Consider the following 25,831-nt stretch of genomic DNA (forward strand, 5'->3'; position numbering starts at 1 on the left):
ATATTAGCACCTAACATTCATCAAATCAACCCCTAAAACCTGAATTAACCAATAAAAAGTCAATACTATTATCTTTAGATACCAAAATATATAACTTTGTTAAGTATAAGTATTAGATTGGACCAAAAAATAACACAAGTACCATATTAGAAAGAAAAGTGTCAAACTCGAGTACCAAATTATATATTAAACCAATATTTTCAATATATATTATGCATTTTAGTAGTATTTTTTGTATTTTTAAATCTATTATAATTAATCATTTCATCATAATAACATCATTAAAATTTTCAAAATCTAAAAAAGAAAATTCTATAGAAAATAATGACATAATTTATTTATATAATCAGTAATCACTAAACCCATCAAATAATTGTGACTCTATATATATTTATCCAATAATTGTCATTTTAGCCTGTTGACTAAATTTGCTCATCTGTCAAGTTATTGATAATTGGATAGTATAATTTTATTAACTCATCTTAAAAGGTACTTGTCAATTAAATATGCATTTAATCACTTCTTATCCATTACGATTAATTTCTTAAATATTTGTAAATTTTTTTTACGTATTTGTTGTGTGCGATTTTCTATATTAAGACTAATTATTAGGGTATTTTTGAAAAGCTTTGAATTTTGATGTATTTATTTGTAATTATATATTTGCGATATGTTTAAATAATTTTTATAATTAGTGAATCATTAGAGTTGGAGATTCACACGGATAATTAATTATTATACATAATAATTAATAAAGTGGATTTAACACGTAATTTCTTATTAATATTCTAATAATTATATTAAAATTATTAATATATTAAATACGAATTAATAATTTATTATTAGTGTATCAAATACTAACTCATAATTTTTTTAAAAAAATTGAGAATTGGTTCCACCTTTTCTGTCCCACTTTGAGAAAGCAAAAGTAGAGAAAAAAAAAGCAAACAAAGAAAAGAAATAACATAAAATAATAAAGAAAAAAAGAAAGAAAGAAAAAGGCAAAGCAATAATAAAATAACTCAAAAGCCTCAATGATTTAAATTCTCTCATGTAATAGAACTGTGAGAGAAAAAGGGTCATCATTTCTCTTAAATTCCCTTCTCTACTTAAACCACAAAATTTATAAACTCTCAAAGTTTCTCTGCAAAGACTTGTTTGGGAGCTATGAAAGTGAAAGAAAAAAAATAAGGAGCAACAGAGAGTTTTTCTAGTTACTAACATCATCAACATCATCATCATCATCATCATCATCATAGGCCATGAACCAAGGAGTGTTGCAGAGCTCACCAGTGCAACAATTAATGGCCGGAAACCCTGATTGGTGGAGCATCAACAACGCCATGCGACCACCATCAACTCATCATCATCATCAACAAACAGCTTCCCCTTTCTTCCCTTTCCCTCCACCACAGCCACCACCACCACCGGCGGCAGCGGCGGCTGCTGCTACTTTCTTCCCTCAACTCATCCCTACTTCCACTTCTTCTTCTTCTTCATGGCATGATAATAATAACCAAGAGGTTCCTGAATCATGGAGTCAATTACTCTTGTAACTCTCTTGAACCCCATACATATGAAACATGCATGTATGTATGAATTTATGTCATGTTACCATGTATCATGTATGTATCTTTTTTCTTTGTAGGGGAGGACTGGTGGGAGAAGAACAAGCAACAGCATTACAACACCAAGCTTCAACTGGTAATAATAATATTATGAAACAAGAAAACTATGTGTATGGCCATGCAAATGAAGATTACCATCATCATCATCATCATTATCAAGGATCTAAAGCAACAACTAATTGGTCCATGGCTACTGCTTCTTCATCACCAAAATCCTGTGTAACAACAAGTTTCAACAGCAACATGTTGGATTTTTCAAGCAACATCAAAGCTGATACCGCTACAAGGCAACACCCACCATTAATGGATCCATCACCTGAGGTATTTTTAGGGTTTCAAAGTTAGGGTTTTATTTTTTTTAAAACCCAAAAATTCCAATGATCAAATTTAGGCTTTTGTACTAGGAGTTATATTGTAATTTATCTTATTTATTCAAAAAATTGGTAAGTTAGTTCCTGTTAAAAATAGGTCATTTTGACAAAATTTTCACTCTTTTTTACTGTTATAAACTGATTTTTTCATGTCAATATAATTGTCTAATTATTCTATTAGTTAAGCCAGTTTTAATAGTATAAATGGATGAAATTTTAAAAAAAATAAATAGTTTACTCTTTCATTTAATATATAAGGAATAATTTGTCTATTTTTTTGAATAAATGATAAAATACAATTTAACTCAGGGACCTTCATAATAATTTTACCATCAAAATGCTCATATTTACTTTGATTAATTTCTTTTTGGGTGTTTGTGTAGTGTAATAGCTGCACTGCAAGTGGTGGGGCATTGAAGAAAACTAGGGTTCAACCTTCTGCAACTCAATCTACTTTCAAGGTGCGATTTATGTACTAAACAAAAAAAAAAAAGAAAAAAAGAAAAAAAATATTTTTAGGTAAAAGTATTTGATTTTATATTAAGAGTTATATTGTATTTTGTTTCTTTTACTCAAAAAATAGATAGATTAGTCTTTGTACATTTAGTTCAAAGAGCAAACTGGTTCTTCTTATTAAAAATTTCATCCATTTGCACTAATAAAAACTAGCCAGATAATGACACATGGCGTGTCATGTGTACCTCATGCTGACGTATATGAAACAATTTTTAACCATAGAAATGCATGAAATTCTTAACAGAAGGACCGACTTGTTCTTTGGTCTAACGCATAGGAACTAAATTGTACATATTTTGAGTAAAAGGGCAAAAAAATAATCCAACTTCTAGTACAAAGACTTCTATGATACTTTTATCATAATTTTTATATAATTAAATATATGTTTTTTTTTATCTCAATACAGATTGCACGCACACTCACAAGCATATATATATGTATACATACACAAAATACATGTGGGGTGGTAAAACCTGTTGTCCTTGTTTGGTTGTCGATTTCTAGAGGGTTGATTCTCTTTTTTTTTTTTTTTTGCTGTAACTATCATATTCTATTAATGTATGAAAAAGAGAATATAGTTTAAGTGAAAGTAAAATAGTAAATTATTCACCAACCTTTTCTTTTTTCTGACTTGTATATATATAAATGTTATATGGCAGGTGAGGAAAGAAAAATTAGGAGACAGAATTACAGCACTTCACCAGCTTGTTTCACCATTTGGGAAGGTATAAAAAGCTTTAGATATTTGCAAAAATAAAAATAAAAAAATGATGTTTTAACTCAGTTAATTGCAATCATTTTGATGAATAGTTTAATTTCGGTTTCAGTCCCTCTATTATGGTGAAATTCTAGATTTAATTCATTTATTTTAATTTGAGATAATTTGGTATTTTTACGTTTATAATTACTTTTACTAGGTCTAACTTGATAACACGTTTAGTTGCTATAGTTAAAGTAGTGAAATTGCTTGACATGATTGGATTTTGGGGCTAATCCAGAATTTTTTTTTAGGGTGTCAGAATTGAATTATAAATTTTTGAGAGGTCAAAATATAATTTTTATCATATTAAAATATGATTCCATCATATTTCAAAGGAAAAAACGTTTTTTTTCTTTTTCATTTTGGGAGCAAAAGGGCAATTGTACCATATAACCTATAATTACGGTCATTTATAAAGAGATTGAATTGCAATTTTTCATTTTTGAGAGGAAGGCAACTGCTTGCCCAGTTGTATTTGCCTCTGATTGGATTTTTACGTGGTCCTAACATAGTCATTAAGTAGCAACTAACAGTGTTATTAAGCTACAAGAAGAAAGGACCCAAATTATACCAAATTAAAGTGAAAAAGTTGAAATATGAAATTTTAGCATAGTAGAGGGATAAACCCAAATTATACCCAAAAGTATGCTTTTTTCTTTTTAGTTTCACTTTAAGTAAAGCAAATAATGACAAATAAAAATGACATTGGTTGTGGTTTGCGTGCCGTTCACTTTTGCAGACTGACACAGCCTCTGTGTTGTTAGAAGCTATTGGCTACATCAGATTCCTTCAGAGTCAAATTGAGGTGATTTTTCTTCGTTCTTTTAGTAATTTTTTTTCGTTATAATTATAAGTTATAAAATATTGAGTGATCAAAAATGAATTTTTTTATTATAAATTTTCATAATTATATGATAATATATATATTTGCAATGGAGCATGGACCACCCAACACTGTTTTTAAAGTTGTTTCCAGTCCTCACAAGATGGTCTTTTTTATTTTTATTTTTATTGAACTACTAAATATTATTGTTCTTTTTCATTTTGTATATATATACATGTTCATTCATCCGCCTTGAATGTAGGCTCTCAGCTTACCGTACTTGAGCAGTGATGGATCATCAGGAAATATGAGGCAGCAGCAACAGTCTGTAAGAAAAAAAAACTATATCTTCCTTAATTTCTCAAAACATAAAAAGACAGTTTTGATTAAGGTTCTAGCTGTCTCCTGTAAGGAAAAAAAAACTATATCTTCCTTAATTTCTCAAAACATAAAAAGACAGTTTTGATTAAGGTTCTAGCTGTCTCCTGTAATCGAGCTTTATCGAGTTTGAATATCGTAAAGTTTAAATTCGACTTGAAATTTAAAGTTCGATATTCAATTCGAGCTTGATCGAACATTTGTTTTTAAATTCGAGTAAGCTCGTTTATCAATTTTTGTATTCAAACTTTAACATGACTCGATAATTAAGCTTAGGGTTAATAATAAATATTAATAGCAATAATATAATTAATTATAATATCTTCATATTTAGGTTCAAGGGGAGAGAAATTGTATATTTCCTGAAGACCCTGGTCAGGTAATTAACCTTTTATAGGATCCATTACCTCAAAGGAACTTTAATTGTTTTTTATTTAAAGCAAAGCAATAAAGAGAGTCTCTAAAAGAAAAATGTTTATGCTTTATAAAGTTTGATAAATAAATTGAAATGCCAATATTTAATTTGATGGATGCCATCTTTTCTTTGTTTAGCTGTTGAATGAAAAATGCATGAAGAAGAGGAAAGGTAGTCCTGCTGATCTTCAGGTAATTCTTCACTAAAGCCTCTATTTGTTTCTATTCGAGTTTTGAAAATTCTGGGTTATTTTAGTTTGAGATTTTTTCAAAGTTTGGGTCTGTTTTCGGTTGAGGTAATTTTTTGTTCTAAGTCATTTCGGATTTCTAGTGGATTTTTCAAGTTGTGTCATTTTAGGTTTGGCATGTAAGTTTTGGATATTTTTGGAGTTGGCTCTTTAAGTTTGAATAATTTTGAATTTAAATTATTTCAAGTTTAAACTATTTCATAATTCGGATATTTTTTAAATGAGTCATGACCACGAGGCATAGGGAAGAGGGTGTGCAAGGGCTCCAATCTCCTTTCCTTCATATTACCTTGGGCTTTTGATAATTCTATTTTTGAGCTCTCTAATAAGTGGCAGATTTGGGATTAAGTTTTGGAAGGTTTAAATAAAATTTTCAAAAATTTTAAGAGTTTATAATGAATTTTTTGAAAAAAATTTAAAAAACTTAATTAAAAATTTCAAAAACATTATGAGGCATAATGAAAATTTTCAAAATTTTGGGAGGCCAAACTAGTTTTCAACAAATTTCAAGTGAAAATTTGAAAATTTTCAAAAAATTTGTGGGCCAAGGCCTCCCTTAGTCTCCATTATGGTTGGCCCTACCTCCAATATAGATTTTTTGATTTCACCCTTGTTTTATGGTTAAATCAAGTTAAAGTCAAATTATAATTTAAGTTAATCATATTAGATTTTCGAGTTAACATATATTACCTAACATGAAACAACATCATTAGTTTCCTCTTCCATTTTGTAGGATTCTAATGAAGAACCAAAGAAAAACCTAAAGAGTAGAGGGCTATGCTTGGTTCCGATATCATGTACACTTCAAGTCGGAAGCGACAATGGAGCCGATTATTGGGCTCCTCCGTCTTTATTAGGGTTTTTGGGAAAGGCTATAGCAAAGCACACTTAAAAGGAAAAAAAAAAGCAACAAAAAAAGTAAGTACTTAGGTAGAGATGATCAAATGGAAGAGCTTCATGATGGAAACGTTATAACATCATGAGCAGTCACTCTGCTAAGAAAAAAAATGGTTCAAAGGCTGATTGCTCATGATGCTATACACAAATTATTTTAAAATTTTCATTTTGGACTATTTATTTTCTAGGTGATGATTATGTGTGTGCTAACAAGCTAACAAGCTTAGCCCTTCCTTTTTCTTTTTCTAATCTACTACTAAGATTTTTAAGCTTATTTCTATATATATTGTTTCATCTTTAATTGAAAAACATTTGCTTTGCTTAAATTCATGTATTATTCACTATTAGTATGTATTTAGCATGAAATAATCACTTCAATCATGGACGAAGCCAGAAATTTTGTTTAAGGGGGATCAAGATAAGATTTTAAAAGTTTGAGGGGGCTGGAGATAAAAATTTTATTCAAAAAGGACTTAGATTATATAATTAATTTTTAGGAGGGGCTAAAAATTACAAAATTTTCATTTATTTGAATGATTGAAGGACTTAAAATGAATGGTTAATACTTAACAAGGACTACTAATAATATTTTCCCATTTGACTGGGAGAACAAGGCCTCTACCTGCTATCCTGGGATTTGTCTTTGACTTCAATAATGCATTCATAAACTCTAATTACATGAATTGTCTAATACAATGACTTTACTTGAATGGAACAGTATACTGCAATATCCTGAATTGTTGTTGAATTAGTGTGAAATTTGGATAATATACGAAGCGAAAGAAAGTATGTAAAAGAATGACTGAATGGATGAATGAAACTCGTATACGTGCTGCCATTTGTAGAGCATCTGTCAATGCTTAGATGCCCCTCCGAGAAGTTTTTTCATCATTTTTATACAACATTATTTTCATTATAAATTTGCATTTCCAGTTTTTAAAAAGAAAGATAATGCGCTTCAACGTACTCGAATCTATGTTGTCCTACATTGACAAAAATAACGATGTCAATTAAATTAATACTCAATCGGCCATTCATAATGTTTTTCTAATAAAAGAAACTCTTAAAAGAGCTCGAGAAAATAATGGGAAACCTACTTGTACTCATAAGTTAAAAAGGAACGTAAAACTCTATGCAATATTGTTGAAATATTCAAAATTCCCCTAATCCAAAAAATTAGAGGGAAGGTGAAAATTTAGGTTTTAATTCAAGTGAGTTTTATTTAAAAATAAATTATAATCTATGACTATATTTAAGTGTTTTATTAAGTTAATAACAATGTGTACAAGCAGATTACAATTTCATTTGAGATTATTGAGAAACCTGTAGCATTGTGATTTGTTATGGCTTACTACACCACATAAAAACAAGTAGGCTTTCGAGATTTCCTTTCCCCTATGTTAGAGTCAGCACAATTTTCATTAATTTTAACAAAATTAGTAAGAGCAGAGGTTTCCTTATCGTTATGAACGTAACCTATGTGTCTTTGTTCACAATAAAATGATAGCAAATGAATATATAGGAGTATAAAATATTCATGTATAAAGGGTTATAATATATATACACCCTTAAATGGTTAAATTGCATATATATATTTAGTTTGTTGGTATTGGTATGCCGAATGGATCTTCCGTCTCTAGTCTTTTATGATAATTAAAAAACATACACCAACTTTGATAAGTTAGAATCTTTAGAACAGTGATACTATCAACGAGGTGATAAATTTGAAACAGTGACCTCATTAAATGAAACGACTCCACCATTTGAAATGGGTTCAATTGGTTCTACGACAAGACGTCCCACAAAAAAATGCCGGCTTTGTTGGAAGAGGAAGCATTATGTTATCGCTTGCCAACATGACAATCACAGATAGCGATAGCATAGTTGGTCTATTTGTTGGACGCACAATAACCCAATATGAATGCATTTAAGCACCACAGAAGCCACACATGATTGAACAAGGATCTTGTCTATTAACTCCATTATATTCCTTCACCCTTGGACCATAGTTTCCACGCCTACAAATGTATACAACTATTAGCCCATTTTGTGCATTTGATTTTTCGATTGTAGACAACAAAGAGGAAGTAGAACATACAAAAGTCAGAAAGATTTCACCATTGTCTGATAAATGAAAACCATTGTTCTTTTTTCCACTTATAATCTCCAGTAAAAGGACTCCAAAACTGAAAACATCAGAATTGATAAAGAACAATCCTTACATAACATATTCAGGTGTTATATATCTACTATTTTAATTCATAATAATGAAAAAAAATTAAAAAATTAGACTATATAACAAAAAAATTTATGACAAAGCATGACACGATGTGTCAGTGACAAAGTGAAAATTTTATTAATTTTAGATAAGAGGCAATGCAAGAATATATAATGAAAAATTTTCCAAACCTCGTGAACTTGTGAGGAAATGAGTTGTTAGGAAAATATGTAAACTAAACTTACCATGTTCCAACCACTATATTGGTTTTTGCTTCATTTTTATCTTCACCAAAAAAAAATTTCCATACTAAAGTCTGAAATTTTCGAATTCATTTCATGATTAAGAAAAACATTACTAATTTTTAAGTCTTTATGTATAATTCTAAGACGAGAATCTTCGCATAGATACAAGATATTTCGAGCTATTCCTTTAATAATGTTAAAACATTTTGGCCCATCTAATTATATAGCCAAGTTCGTATCTAACAAAAATATGAAAAAAAAAATGATTATACTTTCATTATTTCATTTATTGATTAGTTAAAAGGTTCAAAGATCAAACCGACTAGGAAGACATCCAAGCTTTTGTTTGGTAGGAGCTCATATGCAAGCAGCTTTTCGTTCTTCTCTAAGCAACATCCTAAAAGCTTCACAACATTTCTTTGTTGTAATTTAGCAATTAACATGAGTTCTTGAAAGCCTTTTAACTGCAATTTCTTTACCATCTGTTAGTGTCCCCTCGAAGAATGAATTCATTTGATATAATATCCTTCAATTTATAATAAACTGTCATTGGAGTTATATATAGCTGTTTGATCACGCCCCAAAAATATAGTTCATCAAATAAAATATAAATTTTAATTTTAAATTAAAAAAAGACATTTAAAAAGAACTGACACGTAATACTGGTGGCGCCATTCTCTATAACTCCACTAAATAAATTATCATTAAAGTGGTGACATCATTCTCTATAGCTCCACCACCATTATTTATTTTTTAGCCCACTATTATTAAGAAATACCAATATTTCTCTGATATTTATATAAAAGCAAACTCTTGTGATCTTCCGGCATTGTCTCCATTAAAAGTTTCTCTTGAGCGTTCATTTCAGTTTCTTCCCTCTACCAAGTCAAGTAATTGAGCTTCTTGGCTGTTTTCTCTATCTATAATAAAAATAAAATGATGTTAATAACTGAAATAAGCTGTAATTCTATGTGTATTATTAGTGAATCAGATGATGACCTATTATTAAAAATAAAGAATATAATTTTAATTTTTTTAATAATATATTATTATCTATTTCATTTAAAGTGCATATAAACATACACTATATCAAATGTAAGTTCTAAAAGGAAGTAGTAATGCTAGCCAAAAATATTACTCCATTGCATACCTCTACTCTTTTTCCTCCTCCTCCTCCGCCTACATACGAAGAAACAAGAGATAGAGACCACAACAAGCCCAAAATTTGCTGATAAACTTGCTCCAAGTATTGGAATCCAGTTTGATTTGTTTTGCCTCTCTTCTTCTAAGCAAGGGCAATATTCTCAATTCAGTTCATTGTAATTCTTATGAAATATAGGATTTTTTTAGATTACACCGGTAAGTTAAAATTAGATCTATTAACCTAAATTCGGAAATTGAATTTGGTTTGACTATAAAAAGTTAATAACTATAACTCATCAACTTAAATAAAAAAAATGGGTAAATGCATGGTTTGATACCTAAACTTGACTTCAAGGTTCATATTGGTACCTAAATGTTTTTTTTGTCTAATTAGGTACCTAAATTTGGCTTTTTGATTCAAATTAGTACTTGAACATGACTTCATAGTAAAAATTGGTTCTATCTAATAAGTCATCTATCCTAAGTACTAATTTGGACCAAAAAGCCAAGTTCAGTTGCCAATTTGAACCAATAAAACAAGTTTTAGGTACCTAATTGGACCAAAATAAACTTTGGGTACCAAATTGAACCTTAAAGTCAAGTTCAAGTGCCTAATTGGAAAAAACTCTTAGGTACTGATTTGAACCTTGAAGCTAAGCTTAATTACCTAATTGAACCAAAATAAACTTTTGTTACCAAATTGACCCTTAAAACCAAGTTCAAGTACCTAATTGAGAAAAAATCTTAGGTGCCGATTTGAACCTTGAACCTAAGTTCATGTACCAAAAGTATATATTTACCCTAAAAAAACTGTGGTGAGAGAAACTTGGAGTAGTGGGATCTGCAATTGCTGTTATATTATAGAACCGCTGAAACTCATATCTAACGTTACAACTTGGATTCAAAACCCTTCCCCCTTCAACACTTATGCAACAATCTGAAAGCTCTGCAATGGCTGCTCTCAGACATGTAACACAGTCCGGTTCTGTTATGTCCAGCATACACTGTACTAAAGCATGTAGTCTTTTAGACCTCGAAAAATCCTCTTCATTGATCGCAAATTTCATAGCACGGATCGGTTCATTCACCACCCTGGTTACATGCAGCACCATCTATAACCCTTAACACAAACCGTTTGAAACTTTCATCCTCGGTGCTGTTCACTTTCCCCGCAGGTATAAGAATCCGCGACGACGGCAAAGATCTTACTATCCGAATACCGGAGGAAGCACTCGTCGTACCATATCACCGCCGTTGTCTCGACAGGGCAGCATCGGGCGATATCGTCAGCAGCTAAGGCGACGCATGAGCGGCAGAAGGTGATGAAATAGTCCCCACGGCAGAGGAAAAGACCGTATACGGTTTTACGGCTTGTCCCTACGGTTGTGTTGAAGAAACCATGATTAGCATGGATGGAATTAGAGGACAAGGAAGATAATAAGGTGTTGCGGTTGGCTTGATAAGAGGTGGTGGTGGTGTTGGGACATTCATGGTGTCTATACGCAGGTTGCTGAGCTTTGGTCGTTGTAGGGTTATGTAAGAACAGGACTGTAACTAACAGGTTTATGATGAAAACTATGAGTGAATCCGTACTTTTTGTAATGAAAATTCGAAGTTTTCTCTCTTGTTTTAGCTTTGGTTCATTAATTAAGACAAGGAAGACCAAGCTTCAAAAGATCTGGATATATTGTCACATGTAAGAAAAGGTTAATTTCCTCAAAAAGTCCTTTAGATTTATTACTTTATTTAGATAAGACCTTGGGGTTTTTTTATACCCGAATAAACCCTTAAATCAAAATAAGCCCTTAAACGTCTAATCAAGCATTTTTTTTATGTGCCAAAGAGGCCTTAGAATTGTTCGCAAACGCTGAGGCTTTGGATTTTGAAAGTTAAGTTCGAATTTTATCACGTGCATTTGTTATATATGAGTCTCTTTCTTACTATGTGCATATACTTTTGTGAATTTTATTTAGACTTTTTTAATTCTTGAAATTTCTCGTGCATTTTACTTAAAATTGTAGTTAGTTTGTGAAACTTAAAAAAAAAATATATTTTTTATGTATTAATGATTATCGTAGCTGATTTAAAATTAGTTTAAATGTTGAACGCAATGCTATCGTACAATTAAAAGAAAACTCAAAAAATAACATAAACAAATACATAAATACGTTAAAATTTAGATAATATACATGAATTTTAACCTAAAAAATACCCTTATTTCAAATAAATATCGATTTACATTAGAAATTTTATTTAGATATAAATCGAAGCTTAAGAGCTTGAATGGATACAAGTAAAAATTAAGAACTTATAAGAATGCCAATTAAAGTTTAAAGACTTATTTGAGTGTAATAAACAGTCTGCAAAAGAATCTCTGATACTTACTAAGGAAAAAAAAATTGAGAATGGAATTGATATTTGAATTGTCTCAGTATATTTAGTCTATAAGGAAGACTAGAAATCTCAATCAAATTGGTAATTCAATGCTCAAAATTTCAAAACACCTGTGAGCCAGTCCAAGAGAAAATTACAGATTGTGCCACTCAAGGAACCCTCACGTATTCGTTGGCTTATGTATTCGTCAGCTTTTTATTCTCTATTGTATAGAATTTATCCCGGTTTTACGGTTCAAGTTTAGAATTTGTAACTTTTCCTTTCAATAATATCAGTTTTAAAGTTTGAACTAGACGAAGGCAAATAGGTAAGTAATGGTCTTGGTCTAGACTTATTTAAGGGTTGAATTGTTTGTCCGAGCTAAAAGTTACACTCAAAATTTGAAAGAGTTTAAGTAAAAATTATACTCGAAAAATGAGTTTAGGCAAAAGAATAAACCCATTTAAAATATGAGTTGAATAAAGGCTTAAATATTTAACGCCTAAACTCAACTTAACTTTTTTATTTTATTTTAAGTTTATAATATTTTATAATATTTTATTTTTATATATTATGTAATAATTCTAATATAAATCACCTCTGTCTTCTTCTACTGCACAAACTTTTTTCCTTATTTTCTTTTCCTTTTTATTTTCATAATTTCTTCATCTTTCTTAATTAACTCATTTGTTTTGAAAGTCTAGCATAAATGAAATATAAAGACAACATTAAATGAGAAAAAAAATATTAAAAATCTGAAATTTTGCATAGATCGATCAAATATATTATTTTTGGGGGCAGATTCAAGGTGGGTTACAATCTCTTTTTAAGGCAAGGTCGGATAATGAGCATATGAATAGTAATGAGGTCGAGATTAGGGTAGGCCAAACTCCAACCAACCCCATCTTGCTGCCATCTCTAAAACTAGTCATATGCAATAAATAATTTTCATCTTTTACGCACTTTCATGCAATTAACACGCTAAAAACACACCAAAAACCTTCTATATTAAATACCTAGCTAAATATATCCATCTTACGTGTATTACACATCTTTTCATTACTTTCCCCTTCTTTAGTTTTAGCATAGGAAATCATCTACCGATATTGTTTTTATACAATACTTAAAACTACCCATAACTCCTTTCAATTTTTAAATAGGAGGATAATGTATTTTAACGCGCTAGAACTCACATTTACTTAGACTAATAACAATATCAATACCAACTAAATTAAGACTCAATCTGATTCAATATAATAAATGTGCATTTAATATATATCTTAATTTTTCTTAATTTTATTTAACTTTGCTTAGAGATGTGGACCAAACAATATATATATACATTTAAAATTATCTTAAATAAATTTTAATAACCTCAACTAACCATTAATCTAAAATAATAAATAATTCGTATTGCCTAAAAAAATTCCAATAACAATAGGAGACATTTCAAATCAAGGAAGAAAGGTTGGTCAAATAATACGAGCATTTTATATGAAAATATTTGATATTCTTTTTTATTAACAACGTATAAACATGGTTCATATATGTATAATTTATATTAAAATATACATTTAAGATGATCTATTCTTAATTTATTATGTATGGTTGGTCAATCTTATCATCCAATCAAAGGATTAAAGATTTTAAGAAAATGACTGAAATATATGTTAAAGATTAGGTTAAATTTATTATAAGTTATGAATTTAATTTTTATATTTTGATTTTGTCAATTTAGTTCTTAATTTTTTTTAGTTAATCAATTTTATTTTTTGTACTTTTCGAATTTTAAAATTTTAGTTATTAAAATAATAGTAGTTAAATTCATTTGATTAAATTCTGCCATTAGACATGTACTATGTGTAAAATTATAGATTTAGTCCATGTACTTATACTTTTGAATTTTAGATTTTAACTTTGACACAAATAACAACCGTTAAACCCATATTAACTAGTTTTTTTACAAGTAGTATGTAGAAATAAAAAGTTTAACATAATATTACATTTGTGCAAGGGTGAAACACAAGATTTTTTTTTTAGGACGGAATTAAGTTGTATATTTTTATGATAGCAAAGATGCAATTTTACCATTTCAATAACCTACATCTTTATAACTTTTAAAGGACTATATCATTTTTTTTAATTTTGGGGAGTACAATTTTACCATATGCTAATTTAAAATTTTACAAATCATAAAAGTGTTAAAAGTTAAATTTTCCATTTTTGAGGGGTTAGAACCCTGCCAACCCATGGCTTCACCTTTGCATATATAATAATATATATGTTTGTTATATAAGATTTTAGAAATAATAAAACTTAATGAATATAACAACTATCGTTTAATCAGGACTAAAACTTTAAAAATTGAAAAGTACATGAACTAAAAGTGATCATATTAAAATACAGGATTAAACCCATATTTTACGGATAGTACATGGACTTATAGTAACATTTAACCAAAAGATAAAATATTAAAAAAAAAGTAAATAAAATAAAGAAAGATATGCACAATTAATCATTTATAAATACAATTAGAGTTTTTTTCTTTCACGCTCTATAAAAGGGAATATTCAAGTTATTCATCCCCCCAGGACACCAGTTCGACTGCTCACGCAATTACGTAGTTCCTTCAAATTATGTATGGATTTTAATTGCAGAAGTAATAGTCAAAACTACCCTATATATATATGGCTTTTTAAAAATAAAGGTCGAATTCTATACAAAGTCCTTTTACTATTCATTTTTGACGGATTTAGTCCTTCTATGATAATTTAGATTTTTTAATCCCTTTGTTTTTTTATATGGGTATTATTTTCAATCCTGAGATCAACTTTTTAAAAATAAGTTTAATTGATTAATCTGTGAACCAGTACAGACCAACCGGTTAAATCGAGAATCGTGCCTGACCAGTATGACCACCAATTCGATTAAAAAAATATTGAAGAAAATAAAAATGATCAGACTAATTCCATGAAAATTACATGATCCAGGGACCATCCATAAATTTTCACAAAGAATAATGGTACCATCCAACCAAACTAAACCCCTATTTTCCATTTCTTCCTCGTTTCCTTTTAATTTTCACACAATGAAGTTTCCACATTCTTGACTTTTTCTATGGACTAGTCAATATAAGCTGTGGTATTTGTTGAAATATATACACACACAAACACAAAAGCTGTGGGATTGTTTTTTTCTGTTCATAGTATATATATAAGCTGTGGGACTTGAACATAGTATATAGGAAAGTCAGTTGTATGTCAATTTCATGATTTCATCATTGATATATTTAGGTCAACTTTGATATATTTATATACATTCTGCATATCATTGAGGGATCAAAAAGGAGAGGTCATATATGATGGGGTTGAGCTTGAAAATGGTGTTGTTTGTTCATGTTCTTGTTGTTTTAGGGTTTGGTATCAATGGAGTTTATGGATTATTATCTTCTTCTACATTGAGAAATATTGATAATATAAACATGGAAGGGCCATATTTAGGTATAATAGTGCCAAATTCCTTTGAGATGAATCCTTTGTTGCAAACTGGTAGCTTTCTGGAAGATCATAAGATGCCTTACTTGGATTTTGCAGGTGATTTTTATCAACTTCCTCATGAAATTTTTGTTTTGTTTTGTGTTTTTTTTTTGAAAATGGAATTTTCTTGGTTGAATTTTTGGGAAAATTCTAGTTTTGATCCCTCTACTAATGTTCAAATACGGGGGTTTATTTTTTGTTTTTATATATTAATTCAACTTAATTTGTTCTGTCTTGTTTTGTAATGTTATTAGTTAGTCTAAATAGTTAACAACGGGAACTATTCCAATTAAAATGTTGATGGAAGTTTTTTTTTTTTTAAAAATACATCATTCCAACTCATAGCATTGATATGAACTTTTTTAGTAACTAAGGTTGTTAGGATCGTACCAGTCGATGCATTAGTTCTGAGAAAGAGGTTGAGTTAGGTTAAAAGATCGGTTTAAACCAATGATTGAATCGATTAAATCGAGTTTTTTTGGATGAATTTTTAATAATTTATTTAATCAAACCGGACCAATCAATCAGATCAAGCACAGATGTATTGGCATGTCCGACTTCCAGTCTGGTCACAAAAACATTGTGATTAACTATTTGGATCGGCTAATGATGTTATAAAAATAGAGGGGTCAAATTAAAGCATACAAATTAAATCTCAAATTTGAACATAGTAGAAGGGCCAAAATAAGAATTTAACCTTAAAGTTTTAGTGTAGAATAACCCAATTTTTTTGTTTATGTAGGGAGAAGGTTTCGAATAGGTCGGTTGGAAAATGAAAGGGTTATTATTGTTATGACAGGGTTGAGCATGGTAATGAGAATTTTTTATTGTATCTGCAACAGTATTTCAGTTTTTTTAAATTGTCATTTTGGTCCCTCAATGTTATTGATTATTCCCCATTTCCCCTCCCAATGGAATTTTTTTATAGCTAAATGCAGGGATAGCTACACAATTGCTAATTACTTTATTCAAGGTGAAAGGAATTTTGCACTATGGAATAGCAGGAAATGCAAATTCACAGCTTCAAATTGGAGATGTAACAATCCCTCAGTTTTGGGCTCATACAGGTCTTTGGAATTGGCAGGTACTACACCATTTTTTCTTTGGGTAAATTATAGTATAGGTCACCCAATTATGGGTTTTCTTTTTCTTTTTCTTTTTTCAGTCATCCAACTATGAAAAGTTACAAAATAATCATCTAACTATTTAATTGTCTTTTTTGTCACTAGTTGGCTATTGTAAAAATAGAAACATCCAAAAATCCTAGATAGTTGGATGTCCAAAAAAGATAAAATTGAATAGTTAAGTGACCAAAACAGAAAAAAAAATGATAATTGGGTGGCTACTAATATAGTTGACCCTTTTTCTTTTCTTTTACATCTGTTTTACAATTCATATTTAGGGTTCGGAATTGCTCCACCCAACAATGTCGTCTTTAAAGTTCAAATTTATATTCTCTTTTTAAGAGTATAAGGTAGATTACCATTGCACCTATATATTTTTTTTCTTTTTACTTTGTGAATGAGATGCAATATTGCTCAAAAAGAATTGGGGTTAAACCCTAAATATTAGACACATTCAAGCGCTCGAGCTAGTATGGCGATAGGGGCAAGATGGTTTTTTACTTGCCTCAATTCTGAATCAATTTTTATGTCTCTCATCTAGAGGTATTCATGATCCGGCAGTTCGTCCATCCCATTTTAATTTGGGCTTGTATTTAGTAATTTCAACTTCAAATCAATTGATTTAGATTTTTTTTTTAATTTTAAAAAAGTGAAATAGATCATTTAGGCGAGACGAACTAGATTAAGTATTAGGCTAAAATTTTTATTTGAAATTTTAACATTTGAGTTCTCTCCCCCCAAAAAATCTTCCCAAAATACTGTATAATTTTCCTAGTATATTAATTTTATAAAATTAAATAAAATACATATTATAAAATATTTAAATATGTATTATATTAAATTTTTAAAATGATATAATATGTTATTATTTATTAAAGTTTAAAATATTATGAACCCAAAGTTGATATCTAATGATTGGTGTTCCCCTTCTTCAAGGATAACATGATAGTTGTATAAAAAAATATAGGTTGGATTGAATTTGAAACCCTATAAATTTGGATTACTTTACTATCCCTAAACCCTAAATAGGCCACAAGTTTTTATACTTTTGTCAAATTTAAAATTTAATCCATGTATTTATATTTTTAGAAATTTAATTTTCTTATTTTGTAGATATCTAAAATTCAAGTCTAATTATTAACATGGTTAAAATTATTTTGTTAAATTTAACTTTATTACGTTATGTTTTTAATTACATTATTTAATATTGTAAAATGTCACACCAGCAAATTTAATAGTGTTATCAATTAGACGTGAGCTTTTAAATATGGAAAGTATGACTAAATTTTTGAAAATAAAATTAAAGGGACTAAATTCCAATTTTAGAAAGAATACAAAGACTTATGATATATTTTAATCTCTCTTTTTTTCTCCCTCTACCTTGCTCGTACACTCTTGCAATTTTGCCTTTTTTTCAACTTTTCATTTTACCTTATGATTCCTTACAATAATTCACCATTTTTTTTTTTTACAAATCCATTAATGTTTTAAAAGAGGTATGGGGATGGACCTGAGGATGAGCTAGCTTTAGAATCAAATGGAGACTACACCAGAGAAATTGGTTACCTTAGGTTTTCTGATTATTACAACGGCACAAATTGCAACAATTCTTCAGACAATTTGCTCAACAATGTTTGGTATCAACCTGAAGAAATATTCCCAATAAATGGGGTTCCAGAGCAAAGGCAACATGCATTTTGGGTTCCAGTTAACAAGCATTACTTTGCCATTGCGGAAAGAGTTCAGGTAAATTTAATGTTTTAAAAAAAGGGTTAATTTCACCGAATGTCCTCAAACCATGGGTTGAATTTTGAATTGTTCCTGGAGTTTCAAAATGTTCCAATTGAATCTTGAAACTAAAGTATTGTTCCAATCAAGGGCAAATCTAGAATTTTCTTTTAGTGGGGGTTGAAATTGAATTATAAAATTTTAAGAGGTTATAATATAATTTTATCATTTATTAATTTATGATTTCATCATTTTTGAAGGGATTAAACAAATGTTTTTTTAATTTTTAAGGAAGCCAAAGTATAATTTTACCATATATTAACTTAAAATTTAATTATTCATAAAGAGACTAAATTACATGATTTTCAAATTTTTTTGGGGCAAGGCTCCTTCCTACCCCTTAAAATCTCCTTGGTTCTGATCAAGTACTTACATCTGTTTAGTTGTCAGTTTTGGGAAAAAGAACTACGTTAGATCAAAGTCGACAGCTAGGCTAATGGAAGGATTTGATTGGAATGAGAATTTTCAATTGGAATGTTTTTGAAATTTATTAATCAATTTGAAATTTTACCCCTACTTTGAGGATGTCTAGTGAATTAACCCCAAAAAGTCGATTGTTAAGTGTTTTAGACATCCTCAAAGTATTTAAAATATTAGTACCATATCACTCACGTCCTTCGGGTAGTTTAGTTGTCAATTTTGACGTTAAATGCTATATTAAATAGCTTATTTAAAACATAATGATTGACTTTTAAATATGTTTGTACTTATCACATTATCAACTTGGATATTACATGTTAAAAAAAATTTGTAAATATTAATGGCACTCTTTTTATAAAGGCATCAAATTCAAGTTGTCTATAAATATATATATTTGAATTTTGATCTTGTATTTTAAATAAGCCCCGTGTTAGATTCGAGCTAACAGTTAATGTCTAAGTTGATAGAAGGATCTAGTTAATACTTTGAAGTTTGAAACTAATTTAAAATATAGTCATACTTTTGGCATATGTGATTGAATTGACCCCCAAAACTTAGATACTTAACTGGAAGAACAGTATAGTTTGCGACCAATTTTGTTGTGAGCTTTCCCCATCTTTTGGGTTAATTATATCACACATCCCTAGAATATGATAGTTTGGGACCAATTTTGTTGTGAGCTTCCCCCATATTTTGGGTTAATTATAGCACACATTCCTAGATTATGACTTTGATTTAAAATTGGTCTCAAATTACAATACATATCAATCAAGTCCTTATGTCAGCTTGGACATTAAAAGCTAACTCGGATCTAGCACCAAACTTATTGAAACCATTTAAATCAAATTTTAAACCCATATATACCTTCTATATAGACAATTTGGGGATCAATTTTTACATTGAATCCTCCCCCCCCAAAAAAAAATCATAAATTTCTGTTTCCCCCCTAAAAACAGGGTTTGAGGCTTGCTGGATGTGTGAATGGAACTTGCTTACCAAGACCACCAAGGGTAGTGAGAGTACAAAGAGGGATCAGCTCCAACATCTTTGTCGACAATAAAGCATGCCGTGAGTTCTTGAACTCCAAGTTCAATGCAACAGCAATCGACATGGAGACAGCTGCGATAGCCCTTGTTTGCCACCAACAAAACATGCCTTTTATTGCATTTAGGTCCCTGTCTGATTTAGCTGGTGGGGGTTCTGCCTTGTCTAATGAAGCTGCTTCATTTGCCACTTTGGCTGCTCAAAATGCTGTTGATGTTCTACTTAGGTTCATTTCCCTATTATCTTCATAAAACATATAAAAACAAGTTTCTTTCAAGGCATAATCTCTTTTGGAATTTAAAAATTATAAAATTTGATTGGTAATTGTTAGTTTATTGTTACGATAATGTAAATCCCAAATTTGATAGGAATATTGGGTTATATTTGTTGTCTTTGATAACGTTGAATATTTGTTGTTATAGTATGGCATTTTATAGCCTTTCTTTCTTTCTGGTTGGATAGTAGGTTAAATTATGATTTTAGTCCCTACACAATATTCAATTTAGGGATTTGGTTTATGTACCTTAGTTTGATGTTGTGCCTTAATCCAAATTACTATCATCATTGTCAAATGGTTAAAATATGCTACAAGTCCTTTCGATACATTTGGAATTTAGTATACTAGAGGTACTAAAATTAAGGGCGAGAGAAACTCGAATAAAATTATAAAAATTACTATATTCAATTTTTCTTTCAAAATTTTATAAAAATTATAAAAAATGTTAAATCATATTTTTAATTTAACTTAAATAAACATATTTGAATCCACATTAATTTCATTTTATTCAAATTGATTAAAAATTCTCAAATTGAGTTAAGATGACAAAATATGACTTGTCGGCTCAACTAATTTTGTTGAGGGTGAGTTGACTCATTGGGGAGAAGTTTAAAAAGTTTTGTTTGCCAAAAATTCAACCACACCCTCAACAATCGAAGGTATTGTTCCATTGTTAGGGTTTTGTCTTTGACCTCTACATAGCTCAAATGGTACCATAATTGCAAGTAAAAGCCATATAAACTTCACGTTGGTGGTTTGAACCGCTCCACATTTAGATAGCTCAATTATTATTCGTACACCCTTATACTAACACCTCTCTTGAGTCTTGCAGATCATATCTCCACTAATCAAGGTACCTTCTTTGTGAATCATACACAACTCTTATCTCCACTAATCAAGGTACCTTCTTTGTGAATCATACACAACTCTTCGCAGATATCAAGGATAAAACCTTAACATAAAGACAATACCTTCAATTTGAAGGACAACATTTCAAAAACTTCTCTCTAAAAAATCAACTTACCATCAACAAACTCAATATTTTTTTCATTTGATTTGATGATACACTTTTCTCCTAAGGCCATAACCAAAATTATAATTTAACCTTCATATTGTTTTATCCTAATTTTATATCTGTTGGGCTTCAATTTTGGGCCCATAGTAATAGGCTCCTTACCAATTATATATTACATTATCAACTTTTTAAACGACGTCGTCTTTGTCTCTCTTCTTATTCACTTTTTTTTTCATTCAAAATCTTGTTCTTCGAAAGTCAGAAACCTCAAAAGAACCTCAAACCAAAATTCAATAAGCAAAAAAAAAAAAAATGGAGCAACCATTACCAAAGAGCTGGAGCATCCATACCCGACCCGAGATCATCGCCAAGTACCAGATCCTGGAGCGCGTGGGATCAGGCGCTTACTCCGACGTCTACAGGGCGCGTCGTCTCTCCGACGACCTCATCGTCGCCCTCAAGGAAGTCCACGACTACCAATCGGCGTTCCGCGAAATCGAGGCCTTGCAAATGCTTCGGAACTGCCCAAACGTCGTCCTCCTGCACGAGTATTTTTGGCGGGAAGACGAGGACGCCGTGCTTGTCTTGGAGTTCTTGAGGACCGATTTGTCGGCGGTCATCCGAGACGCGAAAAAAAGGGAAGGTGGGGTCCGAGTCGGTGAAGTTAAAAGGTGGATGCTTCAGATTTTGTGCGGTGTCGATGCGTGTCATCGGAATATGATCGTTCATCGGGATTTAAAGCCCGGTAATCTGTTAGTTTCCGATGACGGTGTTCTTAAGTTAGCCGATTTTGGTCAGGTAGTACTTTTTTGTTGCATTTTCTTAGCCGATTTTTTGGAACCTTTTTTCCTCGAAATGTGGTGATCTGGAATTAAGTTTATTTAGATTGGAAATTTTGCCTTTAGAGCTTGCTTTAATAATGTCATGGCACAGGTTGCAGGTGTTTAAACTCAGTGTTTTTAAGTGTTGAAGTATACACATGGATATAGGGATATGACTCTAAAAATTTAGAAAAAATCTAACCATAAATCAAGTTAACTTAAATCAATGAAATTGTAGAAAATATTTGTAAACCTGCTCAATTTACAGTGAATGAATTACTTATTTTACTAGGATTATATGACAGCTGATGCTTCATTTCATTTGATCTAATTCATAAGCTAGTGAAGTTACTTCGGAAATTCTGATGCTTTAGGTTGATGGGGTTCTTCTAATCACTGCATTATGTTTTTTTTTTCATCCAAATGCTGCGTTTTTAATCGCAGCTGAGGCTATGGCATTTGCATTAGTTAAAAGGGTGTTGATGTTAAATTCTAATGGACTCTTCATTTTTGTTGAAGTATACAGATGGATATACGGATATGACTGTAAAAATTTAAAAAAATCTAACCATATCGCCAAGTAACATAAATCGAGTTAACTTAGATCAATGGTCATGTAGCAAAAATTTGTAAACCTGCTCAATTAACAGTGTATGAAATACTAATTTTACTAGGATTACTAGAGCTGGTGCTTCAAGTCATTTGATCTGGTTCATTGTGCAGTTACTTTGAAAATTCGGATGCTTTAGGTTGATGGGGTTCTTCTAATCACTTCATTATGTGTTCTTTTTCATCCAAATGCAATGTTTTTAATCTTAGATGGGACGATGGCATTTGCATTAGTTAAAGGGTTTTGATGCTAAATTCTAATAGACTATTGCTTTTTTGTTTGAATTGCTACAATTTTCATTAGGAGGTCCCATTGGTTCCCTGATAATTTCATGAAAGATCAGCATATTGGTCCATGCATTATCAGAAAATGACAGTTCATTTTGATGTCAATGAACAGTTAGGGTAGGCACAGGCTGTAAAGGCGTGGTACTGATGTTTATTCTATTTTGAGTAATATAACATGTTTTCGGTAATAAAAGTTTCAAGGATTTAGTGCCAGTCTGCATTTTGGACTGCATTCATACTCATCTGTTTCGTACTAGGTACAGTCGAAAGAATGATAGAATCAAGGAATTAAATGAGTGGAAAATTTGTCTCCATTGACTTTTACTAGTGGCTCCTCGGCTACTGCTTGTAATATGGCTTGGTAATATGCTTGCTTGCATGTGATGGGGTAAAAGTACCATAGATCAAAGAGCAAATTACTCCTTTCTTTTAAAAATTTCATTTCTTTTTACTATTAAAAACTGGCACGGCTGACAAAAAAACCAGATGGTGAAATGTGGCATGCCATGTGTACCTCATGGTAACACACAGGGACCAGCTTTTAACAGTAAAAATGGATGAAATTTTTAATAGAAATACCATTTTGCTTTTTTATCTAACAAGGATTAATTTGCTCATTTTTTGGTATAGGGGCCAAAATGCAATCTGACTTCTAGTATAGGGGTTTTCATGATACTTTTACCCATGTGATGGTGTGTTTCTCGTGAATGCAAAGTACTATGTGAATTATAATCTGCAAAGAACCTGTGTGATTTGTTTTACTTGTTATCGTCCATGTGTTTGGCTTGCTTTTCAGGCAAGGATACTCATGGAACCTGGATTTGATGGTGACAATAACCAACAAGTGCCGGTTGAGCAAAACATAGGATATCAGGAATACGTACCTCCACCACTAGTCGCAGTCCCTGATGCTCACAGTTTGCCAAATCAAGGATGTAATAACCAAGCAGAGGAAGTTACGAATAGAGAAGAATATCTTAGACAGTTGGTTGAGCTTAAAGCAAAACGACATGCCATGGATGAAGCTGACAAGGAAACAAATACTAATGACGGATACTCATCTTGTCTTGCAACGGGTACGATAAGTGACATTGACGATGATCCTCTCAAGAGTTCTTATTCATACGAGGCCGAAGAGGGTGGGAATGACAGAACTGGTGCTCTCACATCTTGTGTTGGTACTCGCTGGTTCAGAGCCCCGGAACTACTCTATGGCTCTATAGACTATGGACTAGAGGTGGATTTGTGGTCATTGGGTTGCATTTTCTCAGAGCTCCTAACCCTTGAGCCGCTTTTTCCTGGGGTTTCTGACATCGATCAGCTTGGCAGAATCATCAATGTTTTAGGGAACTTAACCGAAGAAGTCTGGCCAAGCTGTTCTAAACTTCCCGATTACAGAACCATTTCTTTTGCCAAGATCGAAAACCCAGTCAGTTTAGAAGCTTGCTTACCCAACAGGTCTCCGGACGAAATCTCTATTGTCAAAAGACTTGTTTGTTATAACCCAGCTAATCGAGCTACTGCAATGGAACTATTGAATGACAAGTATTTCAATGAAGAACCTCTTCCACTTCCTGTTTCCGAGCTGCATGTACCTCTCACAAAGAATGACCATGATGAGGATTCACCTGGTGGGTGGAACGATTATGACGGCATGGGATCTGACTCCGATTTCGACGATTTCGGACCTTTTAATGTCAAGACCACCAGCAGTGGTTTCTCTATACAATTCTCTTGAGCCTTGTTCTGTATTTGAGGTATAGTGAATGCTTTGAATTATTAAATATTCCGTTTTGTTTTAGGGTATAGTTAAAAAAAGTTAAACCTGAAATTAGGGAGATTAAAATTATGAACCCTGTCTGAACTTGGTGGTTTTATGTATGTTGAAAGTTGATTATGTAATTAGTATATGCAAAGCTCCAGAAGAATGGATTAGGTTAAAATATACCATAAATTTCTGTACTCTTTGTATAATTGGAATTTAGTCCCATTTATTTCTTAAAATTTCAAAATTTTAGTCTAATTATTATCACTGTCAAAATCATTTTGTTAAATTCAGTTTTATTATAACATTTTTAATTACATTGCTACCAAACAAGTGTATTTTTTATTTATTTTAAAATGCCACACCAATCAATTCACAAAGTTAACAATTAGATTTGATTCCGAAAAGTGAAGGGATCAAATTCTTAAAAATAAAATTACAAGGATTAAATTTTAAATTTGTAAAGAGTATATAGCTTGAAAGAGTGACAATTAAAATGGGATTTTTATAGGGTTAATACATAGTTTACCATTTAAACTTATCCAAAAATACTTACCTCATTACCTAGTTGATACCTAAAGTTGTATATCGTTACACATATTGTTCTAATTTATTAGTAGGTTTAATTTTTTTAAGGGTTAACATATAATTTTCCATCTAAACTTGTCCAATAATACCTAGTTGGTACTTGTTTAAAATTTATATTTTTTTAAATTAATTTATATATTTAAAAATAACATTTTTTAATTTATACTTATCACGTGTCATATTAAGAGATTGTCATATGCCACTATAAAATTAGCAATAGATACTAACCAAATACTTTTAAGACAATTTTAAAGGAAACTGCATAATAACTTTTTTTTTATGTAATAAGACTCCATAATAAATAGATTAAATTTAGTTAATTATGGTATATTAAAATGAAAACTTAATTGTATAGTATGGTTTAAATTTTAAATTTGTCTTGAATCTTTAAATTAAAGTATCATTAAAACAGCTTCTCTTTATTAATTTAGTCGTTAGCTTTAACATTAAATTAAATGTATATAGTGGTCTATTTAGTTGGTTGAATCATATATCGATAGTCCAATTAGTATCATAAAATTAAAGAAAAGTTGAATCGATAA

At 30.6% G+C, this 25,831-nt stretch overlaps 4 protein-coding genes across 6 annotated transcripts; 3 read left to right on the plus strand and 1 right to left on the minus strand.

Moving 5' to 3' along the window:
• Nucleotides 1-998: 998 nt before the first annotated feature.
• LOC107930868 (transcription factor bHLH68) lies at nucleotides 999-6,309 on the plus strand. 3 transcript variants are annotated; one of them, XM_016862628.2, is made up of 9 exons: nucleotides 999-1,552; nucleotides 1,649-1,949; nucleotides 2,383-2,460; nucleotides 3,175-3,240; nucleotides 4,015-4,080; nucleotides 4,361-4,426; nucleotides 4,811-4,855; nucleotides 5,029-5,082; nucleotides 5,872-6,309. In XM_016862628.2, exons 1-9 carry the CDS (start codon nucleotides 1,263-1,265, stop codon nucleotides 6,028-6,030), a joined length of 1,125 nt encoding a protein of 374 aa, XP_016718117.1. In that variant the 5' UTR covers nucleotides 999-1,262; the 3' UTR covers nucleotides 6,031-6,309. The 3 variants fall into 3 exon arrangements, with proteins under 3 accessions (XP_016718117.1, XP_016718118.1, XP_040972981.1); XM_016862629.2 differs by lacking the exon at nucleotides 4,811-4,855; XM_041117047.1 differs by lacking the exons at nucleotides 4,811-4,855; nucleotides 5,029-5,082; nucleotides 5,872-6,309 and adding an exon at nucleotides 4,570-4,772 and having other exon boundaries at nucleotides 4,361-4,489.
• Nucleotides 6,310-10,484: 4,175 nt separating this feature from the next.
• On the minus strand, nucleotides 10,485-12,919 carry LOC107930806 (putative cysteine-rich receptor-like protein kinase 9). The gene is made up of 2 exons (XM_016862524.2): nucleotides 12,915-12,919; nucleotides 10,485-11,308 (listed from the first exon to the last, which is right to left on the minus strand). Exons 1-2 carry the CDS (start codon nucleotides 12,917-12,919, stop codon nucleotides 10,786-10,788), a joined length of 528 nt encoding a protein of 175 aa, XP_016718013.1. The 3' UTR covers nucleotides 10,485-10,785.
• A 2,257-nt stretch (nucleotides 12,920-15,176) lies between these two features.
• Nucleotides 15,177-20,309, plus strand: LOC107930791 (bark storage protein A). The gene is made up of 5 exons (XM_016862506.2): nucleotides 15,177-15,607; nucleotides 16,293-16,360; nucleotides 16,479-16,634; nucleotides 18,169-18,420; nucleotides 19,839-20,309. Exons 1-5 carry the CDS (start codon nucleotides 15,373-15,375, stop codon nucleotides 20,175-20,177), a joined length of 1,050 nt encoding a protein of 349 aa, XP_016717995.2. The 5' UTR covers nucleotides 15,177-15,372; the 3' UTR covers nucleotides 20,178-20,309.
• A 1,106-nt stretch (nucleotides 20,310-21,415) lies between these two features.
• Nucleotides 21,416-24,948, plus strand: LOC107930851 (cyclin-dependent kinase F-1). The gene is made up of 2 exons (XM_016862596.2): nucleotides 21,416-22,016; nucleotides 23,733-24,948. Exons 1-2 carry the CDS (start codon nucleotides 21,531-21,533, stop codon nucleotides 24,672-24,674), a joined length of 1,428 nt encoding a protein of 475 aa, XP_016718085.1. The 5' UTR covers nucleotides 21,416-21,530; the 3' UTR covers nucleotides 24,675-24,948.
• Nucleotides 24,949-25,831: the final 883 nt, after the last annotated feature.

Source organism: Gossypium hirsutum, chromosome A07 (genome assembly GCF_007990345.1).
Source record: "Gossypium hirsutum isolate 1008001.06 chromosome A07, Gossypium_hirsutum_v2.1, whole genome shotgun sequence".
Taxonomy (NCBI): Eukaryota; Viridiplantae; Streptophyta; class Magnoliopsida; order Malvales; family Malvaceae; genus Gossypium; species Gossypium hirsutum.